Source organism: Leptidea sinapis, chromosome 36 (assembly GCF_905404315.1).
Source record: "Leptidea sinapis chromosome 36, ilLepSina1.1, whole genome shotgun sequence".
Classification (NCBI taxonomy): Eukaryota; Metazoa; Arthropoda; class Insecta; order Lepidoptera; family Pieridae; genus Leptidea; species Leptidea sinapis.
The window spans coordinates 5266893-5287470 of record NC_066300.1 but is presented as its reverse complement, the minus strand read 5'-3'; the positions used below and the strand labels follow the sequence as shown (position 1 = coordinate 5287470).

General features: G+C 38.1%; 3 protein-coding genes across 9 annotated transcripts in view; all 3 read left to right on the top strand.

Moving 5' to 3' along the window:
* The window catches only part of LOC126975633 (fibroblast growth factor 22), a 253345-nt gene extending 247591 nt beyond the window's left edge, over positions 1 to 5754 (top strand). For 3 of the 4 annotated variants that reach the window (XM_050823638.1, XM_050823637.1, XM_050823640.1), the window contains exon 5: positions 1098 to 5754. In XM_050823638.1, coding sequence (XP_050679595.1) covers positions 1098 to 1589 — 492 coding nt within the window. In that variant the 3' untranslated portion in view covers positions 1590 to 5754. The remainder of the gene's footprint in view (positions 1 to 1097) is intronic. The other variant, XR_007731763.1, reaches the window with a different exon arrangement.
* Positions 5755 to 14861: 9107 nt separating this feature from the next.
* On the top strand, positions 14862 to 16786 carry LOC126975632 (uncharacterized). Of its 2 annotated transcripts, none has more exons than XM_050823635.1 (2): positions 14862 to 15336; positions 16152 to 16786. In XM_050823635.1, the coding sequence occupies exons 1-2, from the start codon at positions 14980 to 14982 to the stop codon at positions 16704 to 16706; spliced, it is 912 nt and encodes a 303-aa protein (XP_050679592.1). In that variant the 5' UTR covers positions 14862 to 14979; the 3' UTR covers positions 16707 to 16786. The 2 variants fall into 2 exon arrangements, with proteins under 2 accessions (XP_050679592.1, XP_050679593.1); XM_050823636.1 differs by having other exon boundaries at positions 14867 to 15267.
* Positions 16787 to 17084: 298 nt separating this feature from the next.
* The window catches only part of LOC126975620 (calcium uptake protein 3, mitochondrial), a 105463-nt gene continuing 101969 nt past the window's right edge, over positions 17085 to 20578 (top strand). The window contains exon 1 of one of the 3 annotated variants that reach the window (XM_050823608.1): positions 17085 to 17384. In XM_050823608.1, coding sequence (XP_050679565.1) covers positions 17142 to 17384 — 243 coding nt within the window. In that variant the 5' untranslated portion in view covers positions 17085 to 17141. The remainder of the gene's footprint in view (positions 17385 to 20578) is intronic. The other 2 variants (XM_050823609.1, XM_050823607.1) reach the window with 2 other exon arrangements.

Sequence of the window (20578 nt, the reverse complement as noted above, 5' to 3'; positions counted from 1 at the left end):
TTTTTCTCTGAACAGTTCACAAGGAAATGTATTGATATCAACGTAAAAAAAGAGAATTTATGATCGTGGTTCACTGAAATAAAAATATTATGTTTGTGACACAATTTTTTTTTATTCTAATATATTCATACCAGAATACCAACCAAAAGGGAGGGTCCCTTTTGGTTTTCATGCTGAAGCTGAACTTAGTCTCTACTTAATCTTTAAGAAAAAACCCTTAAAAAACCCTTGTAGTATTCGTTTGAAAACATTAATATATGGAAATAAATTCAATAAGATTTACTTACACTGTTCTTTGTTTTTTTTATAACGTTATAGGTAATAATTAACATTAGTCAACGACAGAACAAGTCGCATAGTGTGAACTCAGCCTAATGTGCTAAATGGTAACATAATTGGCATCGTTAACATGTGCTCCAATTTGATTGTATTCGATCTGTCGCCCGCGATCCACTATCATACACTCCGAACATTTCTCTCGTTAACTTCGCATAATTTTGTACTCTAAATTGGTTACCAATGATCAATTGAATTTAAAACTATTGTGCTGTAACGTAAATGGTCTTGCTGTGGAAGTAAATATGAAAAATAATATTCCATTATGAAGTAGTAGCATCTATATAAAGTTTCAGTTGTATTTTACACAAAATTTCTATACAATATTTTATTTGATAGTATTTTCTTTAATTAACGCGAGTGTTACACATTTAAATAAAACACTTTTAAAGGATTAAAACGCGTGTAATTGTAACTGTTTTTGCATTCGATTTTTGCGTAAAAGTTACATTTTTATTTTAGCCAACCTGACGTTTCAAGACCTTTCCATCTCGTTTTTATTCAGGGGGACTCACAGTCCCCCAAAATAAAAATATAACTTTTACGAAATACTAATATTTTATTTGCTGTTTCCAAGACGACATTTTAAAGGTACTTCAAAAAAGTACGCCTTCTTTTGAAGTACCCGCAATTAATCACAAAAAAACAAAATAATTTTTGCTCCCCGGTTCTCGTATATTCATAATGTTTTCAAAATTAAAGGTACTTCATTCCTTAAAAATAATAATAAAATAAAGTCTAATATTGATATTTTGTTTCAGAAGGATCTCACGGACGACTGCGTCTTTGAAGAACACATAGAAGAGAACAACTACAACACATACTCGAGAATACGAGTAGGAAAAAAAACATTCCTGGCATTAGACAACCGCGGGAAGGCGCGACGAACCCAGATACCAGTCAATAGACCTCTAGGGAATCTCTCTGGGTATGCACTCACTCTGACCAGACGGTGGGATGGCCCGAGACAAACGCAATGCCCTCCCCGTCGTCACAGAGGCAAGCTAAAACGACCTCCGCCCTTCCACAGAAACTGCCAGAAACGAGTACAGAAGCAAAACATGAGGAAACGGAAGCACAAGAAAGCGAACGACCAAAAGAAGAAACAACGACATCCGAAAGCGCGGAGAAAACATGAGAACAGTACGACTACGACAGAGTCGTGGGACGAGTCGACAATGTCGACCATGTCGACGACAGACGGGGAGTTTTTTCGTTCGTCGACCGCGATGGAGGCGGCAGGTCACCCGTGAGTCGGTCTCTTGTCGTGGTCGGAGCCGCCGTGGCGCTAGCACACTAGCACAGTTCCACAGTTACGCGCAAGAATCTCTTATCATTCCTATTCAACGCCCTTCCCAAGGAAAGGCCATTGAATATCGCCAGTAAATAATGGGTTTTAAATTTTTTAATTATAAATCAATCATATATTTTATCAATATTGTATTTAGATAAAACATAAAAATAGTTTTGGCAAAAGGAAAAACATAATTGACGTTTGACCATGATTTAGAGAACAGAGAGATGGTAATATCTTAATTTAAAATGTTTAAACTAAATCTGTCTCTCCACACTTCATCTAGTCTATTACTCTATGATACATCAGAATACTCATCTAGAAGCAAATTGTTGCATTTAACAACGTTTGATATTATGCTACCAAAGTATGAAGTTATCTATCTCAATCGTATTCCTAGTTTGCTTTAATATAGTTGTATTGGATTCCATTCATGTGAGTTATCATGAAATTAACTTAGATTATCGTATTATGATTAATCGAATGTTTATCGAGTCGAGATTAATGTTTTGTAATGTGGAACCGTGTTAGGAAGGGTGAGCTGAGTTCGCAACAAACGATTAAATTGAATAATGTTTTGAGCGTATTAGTCCGTCAAAACAGATTGAAAATAAAAACTTGTCTATGCGTCTTGAAACACGTTTTAAAAAAAATATGCATTCAGAGGCAGATAAGAAAAACTTTTTAAATTATTACACACAAAATATTTAAGTAGGTAGGTACCTAAACATAACTGACAACATTATGAATCAGTCTAACTATGAATTTAAATTCAATATTAAATTGAATTTATATGAAGACACAAATCAAACCTATCAAGATTTCGGCCTTAAATGCCACAACCGTTGCCCGTCAATTTTAACATCGACTATGTCTTGCAACGGTCAGTTTACCTACTTTTTTGTCATCCGAAATCATTTCCTAGTTAACCTCTATTTAATCAAGCTTAAGGCTCAAGATCACGCCAACAACCCTCAGCGTTTGGGCGGAGCTAACAAACAACTATAATTCGTGTGAAAGTCAGCGGCACACTTCCTCCCGTCGCCCGCACATGGACCCGCGGATGGCCGTTTGTAGTGAATATAGTTAAAAGTCCCTTAAGTCGAAGTTATATGTTTTTTTTTAACTTTCAAAACGTTCGCTTTTTAGAGAAATGAAATAGCTATTTTCGCTTGTTAGAGCGATAAAAATATCACTGGTAGTTTAGAAGCAGTAGCAAAATTAAAAGTGGAAGATCATTTCAATAGTTTTTATTATATCGTATTTTACGATTTACAAAATTTTCAAACGTTCGGATTCAGATTACATATTCTGAACTCATTGCAGAGCATTAGACCCTCAAAGATGATCATTTCACGACACCAGGAGCCTTAAGTGATTTGTTTGTAGACGTTATGCGGTACAAGGAACGATTCAAATTTCAAATAGTTATGAATTCTCGAATATTTCAAAAGACACGTTAGAAATGTAGCCTTGTTTGTTGCGAACGCAGTTCCGAGGTTAAAATTGTACTTAGACGGGAGTGTTGAGGTGTAATTTCTTAAGAAATTGACTGAATATAAATGACTGAGTAATGTAGGTACCGTGAACCGTCGGATTTGGAATAGGCTATCATAGTGTACGTGCGGCGACGACTCGCTTCTGTTTATATTAAGTTGTGTTCTTCGAAGAAAGCGATGTTGTGTCTCGAAATAACGAATAATCGAACAAAGAGTACCTAAGTATTGCAAATTGAAACACAGAATCGTTTGCTTCGATCGGCAGGAATCATTTAGTGATATACTTTAATGAAGTGACTAGTAGTTTATAACTTGTATCTAATTTGTAAATTATTTATTTTCCATAGAGAAATTTCGTATTTTGTTAACGTTTTAGTTGATGTTTTTAATTCACTTGTCCCTTTAGTTACATCCGATGTAGATATTAGGATGAGATACGCTTGTAATATTAGAAAGCCAACTTTGTGTATTATATTTATAGCCGTTCTGTTAATATGTTATGTATATGATTTGATTGGACATGTATTGTATGAACAAATGTATGAATGACATTCTCGATATAACCTATTCATTAATTTCATCGATTATTTATAAATAATAACAGCGGACTTTTAAATGAAGCCAACAAACCGAGAAACCGTGGGTCAAATAACTGTTTTCAGTATAGAATTATCAATATAAAGCAAATATAAAAGTAGAATTTAATGCGATTTTCAAAATATTTAAATTTCATCGGTACATTAATACGCACAAATGTTTATACCTACCTAACTATCCAAGCAATGAAAAGTTTGTATTTCATGGTTTGAGACACCGCTATTAATATTGTCCGCTAGTAATGAATATTGAAAAGGTTTATGAATATACAAGCTTATAAATGTACGTCTATTATTTATGTCTGTTATGTAAATTAAAAAAAAATGTACTACATTAGCATTTAGCATGTTTATCATCACAGTAATGACTCATTCTGAAATTCTGTTGTAAATATTCATTATTTCACTCGCCTCGAACAGTATTGGTGAAAATTTGTTCTCCTATAAGTTTCTATAGATTAATAATTTTGTATCGAATAAATTATGCTTCGCCCCTCATAATATGGTTCTATGTTTCCTTTAGAACAGACATTGCCGGCAACAATGTTACAAAAATTTTAAGAACTAGAAGCTGTTCAAGTACTTTTCAACAAATAGTGCGTACAATACTATTGTCAATTAAAAATTATGTAAAATAGTCTATCTACTGTGTAAAAAATTCTATGTCGATTTAATCGTATAATAAATACCAAGAAATGTTTCAGTCGATTTTGCAAATAGTCGATCAAATCTTGAGTATTCAGTTATATAATTCCAATTAATATTACCTAAAGATGTGCCATAATATCCCTTAAAAGTTGTATTTTTTAAATGATTATTTACTCTCAGATTTAGTAAAAGAATGTTTAAACACACATATTTCTTTAAATACATTGCCGCATCAGTCCACAACAGTTAAAGAAAGTAGATAAGAACTAACAAAATATAAAAATTGACGTCTACTCAATCCGACAGCTGAATAAGTAATGACCACAATTCAACCCATTTACTGTAGGGGGCGCCTCTCTATACTATAAAGCATATATTTTATAGAATGAATTACTTTGTGGATTGATTTCTGGATATTCATCAGTTCAATGGAAAGCACCTTAATCTTCCCACCAATGAATGGCTTCATTCCCACCTAAAGTTAGGGATCCAATGGGGAACTGGGTCAAACAGTATTACTTATATAATTACGATACCTATGCATTTTTACGGTAACGGTATTCGTGGTTGAAATGAAATTTAATTTTGAATGTTTGTTTGAATGAGGATCATGGATATATTATATAAATTCAATTATAAATGTAAGCTCAAAAAACTTAAGTAAGCCTTGAAGTATTCGCCATGATTTGTGTCAATAATAACTGGTGATATTATGTACCTAACTAAATTTTACTCTGTAATTTTGGAAGTAATAGAAATCCACAGATGAGCGATATTTATCGATACTGGCGTATGTTTAAGTGGAAAACATCGATACTAACAACATATATATTGAAATATAATTATTTATAACATTATATAACTACACATTACACATAAGCACTTAGAGTGACTTACAGCTGCTTTTTGTGACCTGTTTAGCACTAACCTTAAAACTTTTTAATAGACTAATAAAATTATGATTGTTATTTTTTTATTAGGTATTTATTACATAATTTCATTAATGTCGCTCATTCCTATAGTATCCGCAACACATATTCACTCAAATATTATAACAATTCAAAGCGGAATGGCCTTTCTACTTCTGCTTTTCACACTTTACACACACACAACATACGGCATGAAGTGCAAAATACAAGGGCGCATTCCGTCTGTTTGGCGATTTAAGGTTATCAGCTATGTATTAACTTAAAGTTCGACAAGCATTTTATTTTTAAATTTAATATTTTTTTAATATGATCCTCAAATTGAATGAACTGTTGAAAGGTTTTAAATATAATAATAATAATTCTTACGTTAATTAAAAGATTGATAGAAACATGTAGACAATAACTTTTTACAGCCTCTTATACCGAGAAATAAAAATGATTCTTAAACGAAATGTGATGTTTTATTTTATACTCCATAGCCAAATAAAAAAATAAGCTGCAACAAGCTTTGTATTGCTCGTTATTTTATCCAAGTAAAATTGTACGCCAAAAAAGTGTGTGTTTACGTACTGTGCGTTAACACACAAGAAGTTATTCTTCTTTGGCGTAATTCAATAGATATTAATAAATAAATAAATATATTTATTCCTCTTGCTATTGTACATTTGTAGAAAAAACAATAATGTAATAAATAAGGTATTCAATACAAATGAAGATATTATTATATCGCATAATTTAATTAAATTTACGTGTTATTAGATATCATTAAATTATTTTATACAATTAGAGAGCATTAATTTTTTTATTATGAAACTTAATTTATTTAATCAAAACAAATCTTATAACTATATTTACAATACTACGACTACATAAAATTAAAACTATCATTACGTGGAAGCGTACCAAGAATACTGGCAGCATTAATTACCCCGTTGGATAGCAAGGCTGATCCGTTGACCGAAATAGCTGCCAGCGCTTGGGTTTCCAGTAGCCTTATTGAGGCGCGAAGTTAGTATTTTGAACATTCTCCGCGCCTCTGGGCCCCACGGGCCAAGTGTCTCGACACCAAACGGCACAAAGATGTATGACTCACTGAGACCAACATATTTGCGACGCTTGATGTCTTCGGCAGTCGAAGCAGCAGCCCCAGCACCAACTGACGTAACTTGGACATGAGAAGGAGCCAGAGTGTCGACGCAAGTAGCGTCCCACACCAGCGCCCTTCCCCGTGCCCAAGCACTTCCATTTATGAAACTTGTACATAAATTGAAATAATATTATATTGAAATTTGATTTAATCGTGGAAATTTAATCTCGTCCATTGATTGTGGTTCAGTAGACATTAGACAGTAGACTAGCCAGCCTCTTGTAACTTAGCTGAAGTATGATACAAATTATTTAGCTGACTAGCTAACGTCACGGTGTCGAATTTGCGTGACGGTGTTTGAACATCGTAAAAATTCACTCTGATAATTTTTCCCTGAATCACCTTAAAAAGTATAAGTTCAAAATTCACAGCAAGTTTGGAGGAATCGGGTTAATACTAGCAGTCAAGTTTCTCCACCGGGCTTAATCACGTTAAAATGTGAAATATGACCTGCTACGCGCGATTTTCAATAAAGTAAGTAACCTCATATTGATTAAAATCTCTGCGGCACGTAATTTGTAATAGCAATCATTAATAGAGCGGCCCAATAGAATTCATAGTCTATAGCCATATTTCAGTTTTATCAAAATTTATGGAGCTAATTATCAGTCACCAGCTCGCTGCTAGAGGAGCACCAGCTGATAAGAATCTATAACCTAGTACGTAGCTTCTTCCTTCTTCACCGCATTAGACCGATGAAGCTATCTCCCATCAGCTTGATTATTTGGCGTTGCTTAGAGATGTGGGTTCTCTCTGCATCTTGTATCGCATACATCAAGGAGAGTGCTCAGATGACTTCTTCGGGTTTACACCAGCAGAAATTACGTCAAAAATTCCACCCGTCTTAAGTTGACGTCGGGCATTATACAACCTCGCGTTTTGCAAGAAATGTCTTGCCTGGCACAGCCACTTTGTGAAATCAATTACCGGCTGAACTTTTCTGTTTTCCGTATGCCGCCTCGTAAATAAAAACAATTTAGACATTATATTAAATCCTTCTAAAATTCAGAATATTTGTAACGCTCTTGTATTTCAAGGGCTAAAAATTTATTGGCTTTTCACCTGAATAAACCAACATAGATTTTATTGGGATCAAGATTCTTAATTCCTCCCTCTTTAAGGACAGTGATACTGTTATTGTGGAGGAATTTGCCCTCCCGGGCTTGTGTTTCCCCGGGGCTTAAAGGGGCTAGGAGAGTCGCAGGCCCAAGGGCGCCGTAAGAGGTGACTAAAGGCTTTTTAGAAGACACGCTGCCGTCTTTGACGTCAGCACAATCCGGCCAGGCTCGTCCGGGTTAATTACCACACTCGCACAGAATACTGGCGTGAAGTAGCGGCCTAGTGTGTCTATGTTTCGCATAGGTTAGTGTCGAGTACCGGAGCACCCCGCACCTCCCCACCAGAATATGACAGCGGTCCATAAAGAGATTTAACCCCAGGAGGGTACCGGCTCTACCAAAGTCGGAGAATTTCTCTTGGTTTTGCAGTGAAACTTTATTATCGACGGATGAGAGAAATGTAGCAAATCATCATGATTTTCGGTTACGCGCTATTTTGTTTTTTTTTTATCCAAGATGGCCACCATAAAAATTTATGACTTCAACAATATGGATATCGTATCGGTGGTTCTCGAGGATGCAGTGAACGAATTTGGGATCATTTTTAGAATCCAAGATGGCTGCCGCGGAAAGTTATGATTTCAACAATATGGATATCGTATCCGAGGTTCTCGAGAGTTCACCGCGCGGCCACGAAAACGTATAACATCTTCGCCACTAGCTTTGTATCGTGTAGGTTTAGCGCGCGGATGCGAGTAAGAAGAACATCTTCACTCCTAGCGTGGTATCGTGCAGGTTTAGCGCGTGGCCGCGAGTAAGTAGTACATCTAATAATTACTAAAATTGACAAAAAAATTGGCTTAGAGAACAGATTAGGATAATTAATATAAACGAAATTTCAAAATTAGCTATCCAAAAATTTTCACTTCTGACATTTGTATTTTGTACACAAAACATTTTTACTTGTTTAAATTTTCGCTGCCGCCCATCGCAATCTGCGGGGGCACAGAACCACGCATGTCCGAGGACAAACGAGGCAACACGGCACCCTGCTCCATGCTTAATGTGGACTTTTGCAACATTAGGGGAATCCACTCCAATTTAAACGCCGTACACCACCACCTTGAGACGGCGTAGCCAGTCTTGTATTTACTTATGGAGACGCAGATATCTCGACCTAGCGATAAAACATTTTAAACGTACCCCGGGTACAAAATTGAGCATATTTTTTTGCCTCGTGCCAGGGAATGTGTACGTTAGGGAGGATATCTGCTGTCGCCGTCTCAGAAATTTTGAGGGTTGGGACTTGTCTACTCTTGGGCTCCGCGTAGATTTCCGGACCGCGTCCGCATCTATGCGTGTGTCTACAGGTCCCACAGTGGTAACGCAGAAACGGATCATCCCATGGGATGCGTTCAAACGGCAATTAACGACGTACTTGCACAGATCCCCTCCGCTGAAATCGTAGTCTTGGGTGATTTCAACGGGCACAATGCCGAATGGCACAGACTACGCAAAATGATCTGTGCATTAATTTGGATTGGTTTACGGTTTTTAATTGGTTGAGTCGCCAATGCGGCCTCATGCCGTCCTTACTAGATCTTCTGCTAACTACACACCCCGAAAGTTACCAGGTCTCTGTCGACACCCCTCTCGGAACGTCCGACCATTGCCTGGTCAGGAGTGTAGTACCTATCCGACGCCAACGTCGCAGACCACCAGCGACCCGCTGCGATTGGCACTACAAGTCAGCAGGTGGTCATAGGATGAGTTCCTTTTTTAATCCTACCCTTCGGGTAAGGTTTGTTTCTAGTGCCTTGCGCCGTTGCAGTAGCCGATGTGATACTACAGGGCATGGATATTTGTATATCAAGCTCTGTAGTACCGACCGGTGGCAAATCACAGCCCTGGTTGGATGCGTCAGTTAAAGCAGCACCTGACTGCAAAAAACAGGCGTATCGAACTTGAGTTGCGGTGCTGGGTTTAAAGGTTCCGAATTGCAAAGTTCTGAAGAGGAAATATAAACGAGCCTCCAGATTTTTTAAGCGGCAAATCGCCCGTGCGAAATCGAAGCACGTCGTCAAAATTGGCGAGCAGCTTTCCAGTTACCCGACCGGAACACGCAAGTTCTAATCGTTGTCGAAAGCTGCTCTTGGTAACTTCAACCAGCCGTCCATGCCGCCTTTGCACATGAGGAATGACACCCTGGCCCATACGGCAAAAGAGAAAGCCGATCTCCTGTGTACTCTTTTTGTCTCCAACTCGACTCTTGACGACAACGGTAAAACACCGCCGACCATCCCGCGATGTCAGAGCTCCATGCCTGAAGTACAGTTCTGACAGAAAACTGTTCGGCGAGCTCTGTTTTCGTTGGACGTCAGGAAGTCGAGCGGGCCGGATGGCATTTCTCCAATCGTGCTTAGAACGTGTGCCCCTGAGTTGGTGCTAACGCGTTTATTCCGGCACTCTTATTCAAAAGGCGTAGTCCCTGACTCGTGGAAGCCCGCCCTTGTCCATCCGATCCAAAAAAAAGGAGACAGTTCGGATCCGGAAAACTACAGGCCTATTGCTATTACCTCCATGCTCTCCAAGATCATGGAGAGCATATATAACCGCCAGCTATACCTTGAGGGTCACCAGTTGATCAACGACCGGCAGTACGGCTTTCGACATGGTCGGTCGACTGGCGATCTTCTGGTATACCTAACACTTAGATGGGCGGCAGCTATTGAAAGCACGGGAGAAGGCCTGGCAGTTGGCCTGGATATGGCGAAGGCCTTTGATCGTGTATGGCACAAGGCGCTCCTCTCAAAAAAAACGCTGGAGTGCCCCAAGGCTGTGTGCTATCTCCCACGCTGTTTCTTCTGCATATCAATTATATGTTCGACACCTCCAACATACATTGCTATGCAGACGACAGCACTGGTGACGCCGTATACACGGGCCATGCAGGTCTCTCTCGGGAAATCATTGACCAGTGCTTGTCTTGGGAGAAACTTGTGTCTTCTATCGTGTCCTCTCTTGAGAAGGTCGCGGAATGGGGTAAATTGAACCTTGTCCATTTTAACCCCCAGAAGACTCAAGATTGCGCGTTTACCACTAAAAAATCCCCCATTTGCCGTATCACCGCTCTTCGACAATACTTCCCTTAAAGTCTCGCCTAGTATCGGAATACTGGGTCTCGAAATCTCGAGCGATTGAATTCCGTGGCCATCTGGAGGGCAAAGCCAAATTGGCTTTCGAAAAGCTGGGGGTCATTAATAGAGCACGGCAATACTTCAGGCTGGCTCACATTCTAGCGCTCTACAAAGCGCAGGTCCGGTCACACAGCTGTTTAACCTAATTCCTGCCGCGGAATTCCACCTTCGCACGACACGCCACAAGTTAGGATATCATCCCTACCATCTGGATGTGTGGCGGTCCTCCACATTGCGGTTTTCTAGCACATTCAGCTTTCTTCCTCGTACTACAAAGCTGTGGAATGAGCTTCCTTGTGCGGTGTTTCCGGGACGATACGACATGGGTACCTTCAAAAAAAGCGCGTACACCTTCCTTAAAGGCCGGCAACGCTCATGTGATTCCTCTGGTGTTGCAAGAGGATGTGGGCGGCGGTGATCACTTAACACCAGGTGACCCGTACGCTCGTTTGTCCTCCTATTCCATAAAAAAAGTCCGTTCGCCCGTGCGAAATCGAAGCACGTCGTCAAAATCAGCGAGCAGCTTTTCAGTTCAGACCGGAACATGCAAGTTCTGGTCGCTGTCGAAAGCTGTTGGTAACTTCAATCAGCCGTCCCTGCCCCCGCTACACATGAGGAATAACACCCTGGCCAATACGGTAAAAGAGATTCTTTTTTCGCCTCCTCTGACTCTTGACGACAACGGAAAAACTCCGCCATCATACACCATCCCGCAGTAGTATATGCCTGAAGTTCCGAAAACTGACCGGTGAGCTCTTATTTAATTGGACGTAAGGAAGTCGAGCGGGCCGGATGGCATTTCTCCAGTCGTGCTTAGAATGTGTGCCCCTGAGTTGACGCCGGTGCTAACGCGTTTATTCCGGCACTCATATTCAAAAGGCTTAGTCCCTGACTCATGGAAGTCAGCCCTTGTCTATCTGATCCAAAAAAAGGAAACCAATACAGTTCTGGTCCGGCAAACAACAGGCCTATAGCTATTACTTCCCTTCTCTCCAAAATCATGGAAAGCATACGTAACCACCAGTTCTTGGTATACCTAAGAGGTCACCAGTTTATAAACGACAGACAGTACGATTTTCGCCATGGTCAGATGGCAGGCGATCTTCTGGAATACCTAACACATAGATGGGCGGTGGCTATCGAAAGAAAGGAAGAGGCCTGCCAGTCAGCCTGCATATAGAGAAGGTCTTTGTTCGTGTAAGGGACAAGGCGCTTCTCTCATAACTTCCATCATTTGAGCTTCCCGGGCGTTTAAGGAAGTGGACCTCCAGCTTCCTCACTGGGCGCAGCATGCAGGTCAATGTCAACGGTTATTGCTCGAACCTGAAGCCCGTGAACACTGGAGTGCCCCAAGGCTGTATGCTACCTCCTCCACTGTTTCTTCTGTATATCAATGATATTATGGTGGACAACTCGAACATACATTGCTATGCAGACGACAGCACTGGTGATACCATATACACGGGCCATTAAAAGTCTCACTCGGGAAATCATCGACCAGTGCCGGGAGAAACTTGTGTCTTCTATCGAGTCCTCTCTTGAGAAGGTCGCGGTCAATCCAATTTAACCCCGAAAAGACTGATGTTTGCGCATCTACCACTAAGAAACCCCATTTTCGTAAGTTAGCTCTTCGATAAAACTTCCCTTAAAGCCTCGCCCACTCGCCGCAGAATACTGAGCCTCGAAATCTCGAGCGATTGCCAATTCCGCGGTCGTCTGCAGGGCAAAGCTAAATTGGCTCCGAAGAAGCTGGGCGTTATAAATAGAGCACGGCAATATTTCAAGCTGGCCCACATTCAAGCGGTCTACAAAGCGCAGGTCCGGCCACATAATATGGAGTATTGTTGTCATCTCTGGTCTGGCGCGCCCCAGCATCAGCCTGATCCGTTTGACCGCTTGCAACGCGGAGCCGCTCGAATTGTGGGAGATCCAGTGCTCTGTAGACGACTTAATCAGTTGGCGTTGCGTAGAGACGTCGCTGCATTGTGTGTCATCTTCCGCATTTATCATGAAGAGTGATCAGAAGAGCTGTTTCACTTGATTCCTGCTGCCAAATTCCACCTTCGCACAATACGCTAAAAATTAGGATATCATCACCATAATCTGGATGTGTGGCGTTACTCCACAGTGCGGTTTTTAAGGAACTTCCACGTACTACATAGCTGTGGAATGAGCTTCCTTACAACTTCCTTGAAGGCCGATTCAAAGCCGGGTTCGATGTAACGGATTGAATTTTTACCGCCTGGCTTCAGAATATTCAGATCTGCTATTCTCTTTTAAACTCTTGTATTGTTCGAAGGTAAACCTCCACCCTCACCTGGTGGCTCCTTAATTCCTACTTCCACTTGTATTCTCAAGAGGAACTAAGTGCCCATTTTATAGGTAGATACAGACGAGTTGGTAGTAATTGTTCCTTACGAGTACTAAACCCACTACTAAAACAACACTGACAATTAAATTCAGATTCCCACACTAAAACAATCAGCGTAAACCAAAAGATAGCCTAAAATTATTAAGCGCTCTATGTATCGCGTCGCCTCCAGTAGGAGGCGCTTCTATATATATGTATAATATAGTAATATCTTTTCTTTTTTTACTTTTATGGAATAGGAGGACAAACGAGCGTACGGGTCACCTGGTGTTAAGTGATCACCGCCGCCCACAATCTCTTGCAACACCAGAGGAATCACAGGAGCGTTGTCGGCCTTTAAGGAATGTGTACGCGCTTTTTTGAAGGTACCCATGTCGTATCGTCCCGGAAACACCGCACAAGGAAGCTCATTCCACAGCTTTGTAGTACGTGAAAGAAAGCTCCTTGAAAACCGCACTGTGGAGGACCGCCACACATCCAGATGGTGAGGATGATATCCTAACTTGTTGCGTGTCGTGTGAAGGTGGAATTCGGCGGCAGGAATCAAGTTAAACAGCTCTTCGGAACACTCCCCGTGATAAATGCGGTAGAAGACACACAATGAAGCGACGTCTCTACGCAACGCCAAGTGATCCAGCCGTTCACAGAGCACTGGGTCCCCGACAATTCGAGCTGCTCTGCGTTGCACGCGGTCAAATGGATCGAGCTGATACTGGGGTGCACCAGACCAGAGATGACAGCAATTCTCCATGTGTGGCCGGACCTGCGCTTTGTAGAGCGCTAGTATGTGGGCCGGCTTGAAGTATTGCCGTGTTTCTTTGAAGCCAATTTGGCTTTGCCTTCCACGGTGACCACGAAATCGGCAATCGCTCGAGATTTCGAGACCCAGTATTCCGATACTAGGCGAGGCTTTGAGGGAAGTGTTGTCGAAGAGCGGTGATACGACAAATGGGGTTTTTTTAGTGGTAAACGCGCAAACTTGAGTCTTCTGGGGGTTAAATTGGACAAGGTTAAATTTTCCCCATTCCGCGACCTTCTCAAGAGAGGACTCGATAGAAGACACAAGTTTCTCCCGGCACTGGTCGACGATTTCCCGAGAGAGACCTGCATGGCCCGTGTATACGGCATCACCAGTGCTGTCGTCTGCATAGCAATGAATGTTGGAGGTGTCCAATATATTATTGATATGCAGAAGAAACAGCGTGGGAGACAGCACACAGCCGTGGGGCACTCCGTCATTCACGGGCTTCGGGTTCGAGCAATATCCGTCGACAACGAAATGTATCCTGCACCCAGTGAGGAAGCTGGAGGTCCACTTGCACAAGCTCTCGGGAAGCCCGTAGCCGCAGCCCATCTATGTGTTAGGTATACCAGAAGATCACCTGCCGACCGACCATGGCGAAAGTAATATTTATTATTTGCTCTCCACTAGCTTTTTTTGTTCCGTGTTAATAACATAGATTTAAAATAAACTAGCATATAGACAGACATAGCGTACGAGAGAGAAGAACATCTTTAACGGTTATAACGGTTGCTCTATGAGCAAGATAGAAAGGGAATCTATTACTGTAACTGATTTTGATTCACAAGTTGCAAACAGTCAGCCACGCTTGACAGTAGCTGCTTAGATAGATAACGCACAAAACAAAATTGATCACGCATCATCGAGTCAGGTCGTGTATACTATAGATAGTAAAATCTATGGTTAATATTTTCATGTTGGATTTATGGACATCATACATTAAGTTATGTCACTGCCATATTTTGACTTTAGTTACTCGGCTCCATTTTGTTTCGCATTTACTTAAAATCGATTCGATACATAATCGGATTCTATCAATTAGTATTGAATCAATTCGAATTTCGAAAGTTGTTTGATCAGGAATCGCGAGTCGATAAATATTATGAGGAAATCTCTTGTGTGGCGCTTCTTCGAGCGCATAACTAACCAGAATGGTCGGTGTATTTCGGTTGTGTGTAAACTATGTGATAATCGGCACAAATTTTTTGGCAATACAACGAATTTGCGATCTCATTTAACCAGAAAACATCCACTACAGTGGGAATTACTCAGTACAAATGAAAATTTGGATGAGTATTCTAAAAGTTCAAATCAAGGACTGGATGATGAGCAATCTGGAGGTGAAACGCCACGTAAAAGAAGACATTCAAGGGCCTTTAGGCGTGAAAATGTACGGTATTCCATTTCTGTAAATAAGAATCAAGATAGCACAGGTGGAGATGGCATACCTGTTATAAAAGTACGAATAATTATTAAACTAATTCAAATTATAGGTATTAGTCAAGTAGGCTTACTGATAGGTGAAATCCACATTTAAACTCATTCAACTAGTTGTCAACTGTGGCGCAAGATACAGTCATCACTATCACACAACTTTTTACTGACTTGAAGTATGGTTAAACAGTGTTGGGTAGTCAACAATTATTATCAACAACAACTAGTTGATGCTGGACTTTTTAAATCAATTTAATGATATGTGTTTACATTTCAGTTTATAATTCGTTGCTACTACTACTAAGTAGTAGTAGCTAGCTGCTAAAGTTAGCAGCAAACTTCCATTTGCTTGCATTTATTGAATTAATATATTGTTAATATTAATATTGACACACTTTTACACAAATTATCTTGACCCATGTTAAGCATATATAGCCTGTGTTATGGGTTACAAGACAATGATATATTTAATACAATATACTTACTTAAACATACAGTAATTCATATAATACATCATAATACATCATTCATATAATAATCATACATAAATACATTTAAACATCCATGACTCGGAAACAAATATATAAATGAAATAATATTCATCATATAAATGCTTGCACCTACAGGGATTCGAACCCGGGACTCTCGCTTAGTAGGTAGTTGGACCTCTAGCTTAGTAGTTAGGATCGCTAACCACTCGGCTATACGGGTCGTCATGTATAGTGACATGTTTCAGTTTACCCTAAAGTTGAGCATGTTGTGAATTGGAGCAGTTCAATAATTACCAACATTAATATTTTATTTCTAAATACTAACATTTAAATATTTGATTTATCACAGGTGGATGTCTTAAATGAGACAGATACAGAACAAGTTGATGATGACACTCAAGCAACCATAAATTTGGTCAAGCAAATGGAGGATGCAAATACAGATGAGGAGTGGCTCAATGATGAAATGTTTGAAACAGTAGAATGTGGACCCCAACCAAAGAAAAGATATAGGCATATAAAACGAGAAACTGGAAGCCCTCGCCTAATACCAACTTATTCTCTGAAGAGCACAGAACTACCAAAAAAACAAATAGTAATAAACAATAGTAAAGATGAATATACAGCCTTTGGTGAATATGTTAGTAATAAGTTAAGGAAGTTCACGAATAATCAAACTAAAAGTAATATTCAACAGTTAATAACCACTATATTATGGCAGGCAGAATATGGTATTTATGACAGCATGGAGACTGTAAAGAGAATTATTTTACATTCTGTACAAGAGATGGGAGATCATTCAAAGCCTATGCAAGCAGAACATGATCTTATTGAAGTGTCGGAATTGAGGCTTGATGACAAAATTAGTGAACAAACTGTAGAAATAACAACGGATGAAATATAACCAAAGACATTTAACTAAGTGCATTATATAAGAAAATATTTAAGGTGGATTTATTGTTAATATAGTAATACTTAAAAATGTGTGCTTCTTTATAATAACCTACAAATATTGTCTTAGCTAATAATAGTATAAGTTGGCTGTGTGGACCTCAAATAATAAGTACTATTTTTGATTATAATTGTTTAATAATTTTATTACTAGTAAATGATAATAAAAACCTATTTCACTAAAATAAGAGCATTATTAGTTGCTTCTTAAATTGTTATTTGAATGACAATGTAGATATTTGTTTTATTTATTTAGAGATCTCACAAGACCATATTCAGCTCAAACAAAAATGCAATCAAATAAGAGTATTTAAATCATTTTTCAAGAAACTCGATTACAAGGAAAAGAGTTCTTCCCAATGTAGGTAATATACAAACTGTCAAAGCCATGCTTGTCAAATGTAACAGCTGTTTTGCAAACATGGCGACGATTTGTCGATCGTCGAAAAAATTACTGAAAAATACAAATATTTCTACATTTCTGTATCGCAATATCAGTTTTGTGAATAAAAATCCCCATAGAAATGTGTGGAAATCTTGTGTTTGTGGTATCGCGGGTGGACTTCTGTTCTATGCGGCTAAAAATAGCTATTATGGAAGAGGAAACACCGTCTACACTCTGAAAGTAAAGGTAAAATTATCATTATATTATTTTTCTGTGTGACTACAGTCTACACCGCTATAACGTTATAAGGTATACCATATCTTATATTTACCATTTTATATTCCTACTTATGCATTATAAAGTGTACGAACATGTAACTTTTTGCTTTAATATATTTTACTTACCGGTTTATGATTATTAAATGGTTTAATCATCCGATATTCACAATTCACATCCGATAAACAATTCATGGAGCTTCTTTGAAACATGCTATTCTTTTATTTCTCTTGTATCGGACAACTAGGCACTATTTTCTAAATAAACTCGCAGCTGATGTTCAGACATCTCATATTAAATACATAATAAAATGTTGTTAAATAATTAATACTTTTCAATTAAATTGAAGCCTTTATAGAGCAACATTTACAGGGTACTCCATTTTTATTTTATTAAAAAAGGACTAAAGATTAACCTTGATCCGCAAATAGCTAAACTATGTGATGAGGTACCTAATTGATCTATGCTGCCCATACTCTTTTGAGAGAATATTCAAAGAATGATAAAAGACAAATGATGTTCTTTAAGAATGTTTTACATGATTTATTTGGGGTATATAGTTTAGAATTTGGATTTTAACTGCTGATCTAGTGAACTTAATACAACACCACACCTTCCAGGACTTATTAATTACTAACTGACCCGGCAAACGTTGTTTTGCCATATAAAGTATAATTCATGCGATAGTTTTATAAGTAATAAAATATTGCCTATATTATAGCCTGTACATCATTTTGTTCTATTGTCAATAGTTTTTGCAGCGCACACAACAATAGGTTTTCGATTTTACACCTTGTGTTACAAAATAACAATTTTATTATGGATCCCTAATTTTGAAAAAAAAAACATAGCCTATAGCCTTCCTCGATAAATGGACTACCCAACACTGAAAGAATCATTCAAATCGGACCAGTAGTACCAGAGATTAGCGCGTTCAAACAAACAAACAAACACTGCACCTTTATAATATTAGTATAGATTATTAATATAGAAGTTTTTTGTTGATCACTAGAAATTGATATCTCATATGATGATGATGCATTTCCTGCCTTTTAAATGGTTGCAGAGGTTTATTGAAAGGTACTTTGGTAGTATAGTGAAGAAAGTTCCTTCGAACAACTTTCTCCATAACAACTCCACTTATTATCTAGATGGTAAGAATTATGTGACTGCAGCATATGGTGTGAAAGTGGAATTCTGGGCCAGGGATCTGTTTGATATTATAATATTATATAAAAGTTTGACTAGACAAATCTTCAATAGGAAAGACCCTTACATCATCATTATCAATTCATATGGTTCATGGAATTTATTAATTAATTTATCCAACTACTGTTCATACATCCTTTTCACTAACACTGTTAAAATCGTCTAACATTCATCCGCAAATATATTATCATAACCGGGGTTGGCTTTGAGAAGAGTGGAGAAAGACTCACGAACAATATATGATTGTCTCGAACAATAATTATCAGGTACAAAGATTCTACATAAATAATATTTTTTTTAAAAATTATAAAGGGTCATGCAATGAGTGGTGTTGAGGCAACCACCCATGGATATCTGAACACCAGGGGTCAAGAGATATATCACCGGTCTTTAAGGTGGTAGTATGATCTGTTCTTGAAGGTCCCTAATTCGTATCGGTTCGGGATAACAGCAGCTGGTTATAGATTTCATAAAGTGGCTGTAAGAGGCTGTATAATGCCAGACATCACCGTGATGCAGTTGAAATTTTCATGGGGCAAGCCCATGCCATATTGTTTACGGACCGGACCAAGGACAAAAAAAGTAATATAAACTGATAAAGAAGTAATTTTAATGAAATTTTTCGATTCATGCTTAAATACATTTTGTAAAATTGATTCCAGAAAAACATTTGTAAAAAACAATTAATATCATTGCTCTCTTCAACAATCATGGTAAAGTTAATAATTTTATTTAAAGTCAAAGTCAAATAAACTTTATTCAATTAGGCTTATACTAAGCTCTTTTGAATCGGCAATCGTCGGCTTACCTTATGTTCGTAAAAAGATGAGCTTGTGAGAAGAACATACAAGAATCTCAACAGCAACTCATTTTCAATCAAATAGAGTATTTTACAATGGCTTTAATGAACATAACAAACTAGTTTGTATGGTGCTGCATCCAATATATGAGTTGTGTTTAAATAATATAAACTATTTCATTAAAAGTAATTAAGTATCAACTGTATAGATATAAATTATCGTATATTAGATGCATCAACCTTTAGAGCTTGAATTCATTGTTTGTTATTTCTTAAGATATGCGACGCATACTTGTGAGCGCATAAACAATGTATTTTTTTAAAATCTCTATTAAGAAGATCATTAACTATTGTATAAAATATTAAAAAATTATATTATTTATAGTTTTTTTTTAAATATATTTCCTAACCTTTAAAAATTCATATTAAATATCGTGAAAATTCATAGGACCTTTTTATTTGTATTTTAATAAAGAATATAAAAATAATTGTCTGGTTTTAAAATAACAATTTCTCGCAATAGTTTAAACAGTATGGCACGGGGTTGCCCCATAGCAACATGCATTTATTGTCATCAGTAGGACAATTTGAAGAGGATCACATAAAAAATTGAGGTGGAATAGTTTTCGGTACTCATGCGCCAATTCCTACTAGACAAATTCTAGTTTTACAATTTCCACTTTTACTATATACTATTGAAATGTATTTATTTATTTGTGTAAATAAAATCCTTTTTAAAAACCACCTTGATCATTCTCGTTTAACAGAACCCACATCCCAATAGTGGTACTAAAATATAATAGTGGTGGTAACAAATAGTTATTGTAAACTACTTGGATAGTAAGTGACGAGTTATACTAAATATGTATGTATACTGGGTGGCCGAGTAAGTAAAATTTGAATTTGGCTCACTTTATTGGCTAATGTTCTGGGAAGTTTTTAAAAATAGTTAGAAGCCATAGGCTCCCCATTTTAATTTATTTTTGATACCTTGAACATTTTCATGAATTTAGCTGGAGCAGCTATCTTGAATTTACGCCTCAATTCTAAACTAGTTCCGTACTGTCTAAACTATTATAGTTTCTAATGTGGTTATTGCAACTGTAGTTAACAATAAAATTAACTAAAAGTGTTCATAAAAATAAGAAAAACGTCC